This window comes from Notothenia coriiceps, unplaced genomic scaffold (genome assembly GCF_000735185.1).
Source record: "Notothenia coriiceps isolate Sejong01 unplaced genomic scaffold, NC01 NC01_scaffold00032572, whole genome shotgun sequence".
Taxonomy (NCBI): Eukaryota; Metazoa; Chordata; class Actinopteri; order Perciformes; family Nototheniidae; genus Notothenia; species Notothenia coriiceps.
In genome coordinates, this window is record NW_011365273.1 from 75 (window position 1) to 6,109 (window position 6,035).

Here is a 6,035-nt window from a genome sequence, read left to right on the forward strand (position 1 = left end):
AGCATTAGCTTGGGTTGCTAGCGAAGCGATCTGGTCCTCCGCTGTGCTAATGCGGGTTTCTGCCTCTGTGAGCCTTTCAGAAAATGCCCCGATAGCTTCTTTTATCTCTCGGTTGGAAGAAACCACTTCATGTAGTTGTCCAGAAAAGTCATTTCTCATGGATTGTATGGCTGCTAAGATCTGGTTCTCATCCTGGCTATAGTCCACCTGGGCTAGCATCGTGCTATCGCTAGGTGTCTGTTCGTCCGTGATGTCCTCGTGTAGAGTTCCAATTTCTGTCTTTTTATCGTCTTTCTGTCTTCTCCCTCGATTTTTCGACATTATCCGAAATAAAGCCTATATTGGCAAATGTTTTCGGTCACAAGTAGCTCGATTTGGATACTAAATATGGTAGAAATATATTAATTTCGTCGGAGCCTCGTCCCGCCCGACCTCTCAGCTGCGTGTCATAACCGGAACCTCGGTAAATCAATATTTAGTTCATTCTTCTGCAGTATATCTTTACCATTTTAAATGGAAGAGCTCACCTGCCTGCCTTATTCCTTGTGTATGAACCAAATATGTTTTGCTCGGGCCCGGGAGGTCTGCAGAGAGTAACCCCCCTTTTCCGCGACTACGGTCTGGGAGCCGACATGACAATGGTACAATGTTACCCCTTTCTACGCATGGATGATAATGCAATCAAATAATTAGCGTGCAAGCTAAGGCTGGCTCTCCAAAGCAGATATTAACGACGCTCTTAAAGGTCCCACTCATCCGTCACAGTGGAACTCCTTCAGCCCCAGGTGGGAGTAAAAAAAAGCCGAACTGTCAAAACACTGCTGGCAACTTGATCAACACCCTATAAAGCAATAATAAAATAAAGGGAAAGAAATAATTTGACAGTGTTGAGTACAGTGTTAGACAGCTGTGTGATGCTGTGGAAGAAGCCAGAGTAGGGTACCTTTTCCAGTGAGTCCAGGGCGTTCTGTGGGTTCTTATGGTTCTTCCTCAGGGCTTTCACATCCTCACGGCTGATGACTGGATCCTTGAGCTGCTCTATCCACGACCACATGAGAGCGGAGAGGACACAAGGATCTCTCTCCATACACAGCCTCTCCCACGATCCCTCTCTTGAGTTCAGTTCTGTCTGCACAACACCAAACAGAGCAGCACTCAGCTGAGAGAACAATAGGCAAACAGTGCAGCTTTAAATCCGGGAAGACATTGGACTTTGAGATTCCCCCAACCCCCTTGAGACTCTTAAGAATAGGCTGGATTACAAATGCTAAACACATTTTTCTAGTCAGTATTTGTTTTTAGCAAAATCATATTTAAAGTAGATTTTAACCGCCACAATTATTATCAGCAGATCTTTAAAATAATGTGTACTTGGCCTTTGCCACTGCAGAGACTCTCTGCCTTGTCTGGGATCATTGTATCGTTAGAAAGGTGAAGCTTCTCCTGCCTGTATGCACGCTCACCACGCAAGACTCCATTGATGAAGAGAAATAATGTTGAAGCTCGTTTAAAGTTTGATGCACAACATTAAGAAAAGCCTGTGAAATACTGGGAGAATATAGTCTGGTCAGATGAGTCCAAAACTGAATTCTTTGGATGCCATAAAAACACACCATGTTGGGAGGTCAAATGGCACTGCACATCACCAAAAAACACCATACCAACGGTGAAGTTTGGAGGTGGGAACATCATGGTGCGGGGCTGTTTTTCAGAATACGGCACTGGCAAACTTCTTATCATTGAAAGAGGCTCTGAATAACTTCAGCACACTTTCAGCTACAGAAACCATTCAAATATCAAAATATTCAGCCTGTTCAGCACATGTTGGGAAACTTTAAATTATTTAATTTTTTTACAGTTTTATTTTATATTTGATGTGATAATGTGATAACGCTCTTTATCAGGCTTTGAAACTGAAACCATTTTGGGAGAAAAATTACATACAATTTAGAAAGCGTTTTCAATACTTTTTCCGTGTGTCATTCCATTTTATTACACATAACTGTATTCCGGGAACTTATTTGTTTTGGATTCCTTGCATGTGGTTAGTGCATGGGTTTTACCGACATCTGGTGAAAATATCATGTCAATAGCACTAGACTGTAGTAAAGTAGACTCATATACTATAGGACACGCTGTCCTGGTGTCTTTTACATTTGAAATCAGCTTTCATTTGGAATAGCTTGTGAAGCTTTTAAAACTGAACACTGTTGTTTTGTTTATCATTATGTGGTTGTTATGATGGCTTTTATAGTTGACAATGAGGCTTGTCCAGACTGGTCTCATTAGTGATGTATTGTACATGTGGGGTTCACTACCTGCCATATTGAGACCTTGGAGGTGAAATCCTTGTCTGCCTGGTCCATGGCCAGAGCTTGGGCCACCAGCAGGCATCTTCCCTCTGGAGAAAGATCAGACTGGACACTGATGTCTGCTCCACCCGCTGACACATCCACCTCACTGCGGTTTGACAATGCCGGCAGTGTGGCAGCACACTGAGATTTTCTTGCCTGCTTGGACAGATCTAGAGACAAACTCTGGTGCCCCTCATGCAGTTGCTTTTTGAACAAAGAGGACCCATTGTCTTGCTTTGCTTCCATATTGGAGCCCTGAATGCTGCTGATAATGTCCTGAGGAGAAAAGTCATCAAATCTTGCAGGGACACCGACTGTAAGGCTGCTGTGAGACAAGGAATGTTTGATCCGGCAGTTGATTGGTTTGTTGCTCTTTAGAGGTCCTAAGTGCTGTTGCTGTTGTACACGTTTGTCAAGAACCGAATCGCTGTAACTGAGGCTCCTGTAGTTGGACAGGGATGCCTGCAGATGGAGCAGCTCATTATCCCTGGTCAGAGGTTTATCAGGTGAAGGTCTGGAATGCAGAGCAGGTGGGCTGAGAGGAACAGAGGAACAAGGTCGAACAGTAATCCCTTTCCCTCTCATCTCCTTGCCGAGCTGCTGAAGGGCCTGCTGGGACACGGTCTTTTCCAACTCAGCTGTTAGGTCATGGATCTGCGCCTCCATCACCACCTGTCTGTTGGCTGCAATGTCAACAAGGAGCCTACACACCAGCTGGATGATCTTTGGCACATTCTTCATCTGTCGAGCCTCGTAGCCGTGCAGCAGGTGACGCTGCCGTGTAAGGTACTGGGACAAGGTGACAGCGCTGGCTTTGGGTTCTGCGCAGGAGAAGATGCTTCGGAGAGGAACAAGGAACTGGGCAAACTCCCTGACGCACAACAACTGGCCTCTTGTCTGAATGGAGTTAGGTCTCTTGGCTCGCACAAACAGTATGGCCTGGTCAGCACTCATCCGGGATGTAAAAACCAAGTAACAAGCTAACAGCACACCTATATGACAAAAAAATTAAGAAATAAAAAACTTGTACTTTACATGCATAAAAGCAGATTAAGTGCTACAAACCTGTTCTTCCAAGACCTGCATGGCAGTGGACAGCCATTCTCCCCTCTTGGACTGCAAATGACATTACTTTTACCATGTCAAGGATTGTAGTCAGAGAGGCCACACCATAATCCTTCCAGCCGAAGTTGTAGTAATAAACTGAAACAGACAAAATCGGAATAATACAAAGATGATCAATGTGTACCTGAGCCCTTACAGACATGACAACAGATTATCCCACAGGCTTCATTATACTCACACATACAGTAGGTATCTGAGATTATTATTGAGGTTTAAAGCACTTCCCCTGGTCTCCACCAGGCGAAATGTAGTTTTTAATTGACTAATCTGAGAAGAATGTCTTCAACTAATTAAAAGGATCTATTTCGCAATGTTTCCTGCTGTGTTATATAATTAGTCAGTCGCTTTTGATCGTTTTGTACACCAGAATTTCATGTTACATATTTAACTTTTATCAAAAGCGATTTCCACTTCAAACTTATATTTATTGTTCTTATCCAGAAAAGGTTACTGATGAACAGAACGGAGGAATGTTCAGCTCTGCCTGAGAGGTGTTTCCTTTGTTTACAGTTCTATTTCTTTCTTTCTTTCATTATGCTATGCAGTGCAATTTTGTGTCATTATGGTATAAAAATGTTTTATACACAATGATAATGTAATGGGTAAATATGTATCCAGTCCCACATACAGTAACATGCAACTTTGTAATGTCATAATATTTGTTCTTTGAATTACTTATATAGATATGAATGAGATGATACATTTATTACTGTTATCTTCGAAGTCCTTTGGTTTCGCTCTCTGCTTGGTTGGCCTTGTTAATCTGACGTTATCCGTTTAGAAAGTGTTCCGCTTTGACTTTTGCACAACAGGGACTTGAGATCAGCCTGGTAAATAGCATTTTACAAATGTGAAGGGGTTCACACAGCATTTTCCATGTAAAATATGTCACTTTCTTCAATTATTATTATAACTCCTGAAAAATGTTTTAAAAGTGTCTGCTTGAGCCAACGGAAGGGTGGATGGTACCACCTTGTCCTCACTTAGAGCCAAGTAAAACCACTGAGTGTTTGAGGGGTGTGGCAGTAAAAAAACCTGAATTCCAGAGCACCCTCCCTGGAAAGTAGAGAACACCATTGCACCAGAAAAATTACAAGTGCGGTGCAGCCCCTTTACTTATATAAATCAAAAAGAAATGTGAGCTGATGAAAATTACTCCATCCTTCTCAGAAGTAAAACAACATTCCTAAAATTAAAGAAATAAATGGGCTTTTTGTGTGGGAAGTAATGTGAGCATGGCCCTGTTATGATATCCAATCATTCACGTTTACCTTTTTATTACCTCCAGGATTTTATGTTTCACTTACCTGTTATTTAGGTCAAACAACAATGGTATATGTTTATCTGTTTGTGCCCTGCGTTTCGTGAGTGGGCATGTACTAGAGAGGATGATGAGACTGACTGCCAAGCCGCCATATAGCTCACCTGGTGGAGTTGGCATATTGGGGCTCAGCTCCCATGCGGAGGACCCAGGTTCGAATCCGGCCTGCATGCTTGTTATCCTCTCTGCCTCCCCCTTTCAACACTGTCACTCTCAAATAAAGACTACTCTTGCCCAAAACCTTTAAAAAGAAGAGACTCACTGCCTGCCTTCATGAAGGTGTCCGGTCTATAAGTAAAAGCACTCTCCTGCTCAAGTGGGTTTCCACAGCTGGCATGTTCTCCGGGCCGCTGCAGGTTGATGACCGTCTTCAATCCACACCTGTGCACAAAGACGTGCAATGTGTGTGTCAGTGTAAAGAGTTACCGACACAAAAGTTCACTACAAAACACACAACACAAGAACCACTTGGACAACATTCAACCTTCATTTCACGTACAAATGTTAACAAGGAATGATGTACACCAAATACAAATCTTTAGATTTAATTGAGGTGTCAAAAAAGTGACTACTGTACCTTTGAAACTGTTCAATTATATTATATTTCTCTATGATTTCTGTGGAAGGCCTTGCCATAGCTAGCAAGTTGTCAGTAATCCTGTAAGTGGAGAATATGACATATTAGGGGACATATTGTTATATACACGGTACAATCATAGAAATAATTTTGAATTAGGGCTGTTTATAAAGATAAACAGACCATCCCTCTCATCCACCGCTGCAGAAACTCGGATCCATGCCTTGATTACATCCAAACTGGATTACTGCAACAGCATCCTCTATGTTTCCCCTGCATACATCCTCAATAAACTACAATATGTCCAAAACTCAGCTGCCCGTATGCTCACCTCCACCAGATACTCCGACCACACCTACCCCTATCCTCCACCACCTCCCCATCAAACACTGCATTGCCTTTAAAATTATTCTTTTCACTTACAAAGCCCTCAACAACCTCGCCACCCCCCTACCTCTCTGACCTCATCCAACAACACACCTCCACCCTCAGGTCTGCTGAAGCCAACCTACTGCAGCCCATCAGGACAAAGCTCCGGACATGGGGTGACAGGGACTTCACAGCAGCCTCCCCTCCCTAAGTCCCTGTCACCCCATGTCCGGAGCTTTGTCCTGATGGGCTGCAGTAGGTTGGCTTCAGCAGACCTGAGGGTGGAGGT

General features: G+C 43.2%; 1 protein-coding gene across 1 annotated transcript; it reads right to left on the bottom strand.

Annotated features, from left to right (window-relative positions):
- Positions 1–895: 895 nt before the first annotated feature.
- ptpdc1a (protein tyrosine phosphatase domain containing 1a) lies at positions 896–5,489 on the bottom strand (the record flags this gene model as incomplete). Its single annotated transcript, XM_010789162.1, has 5 exons — positions 5,378–5,489; positions 5,063–5,181; positions 3,420–3,557; positions 2,319–3,346; positions 896–1,129 (listed from the first exon to the last, which is right to left on the bottom strand). Coding segments are annotated over exons 1-5 (1,578 nt in total), but the record flags the coding sequence as incomplete, so codon positions are not given.
- Between the last annotated feature and the right edge of the window lie 546 nt (positions 5,490–6,035).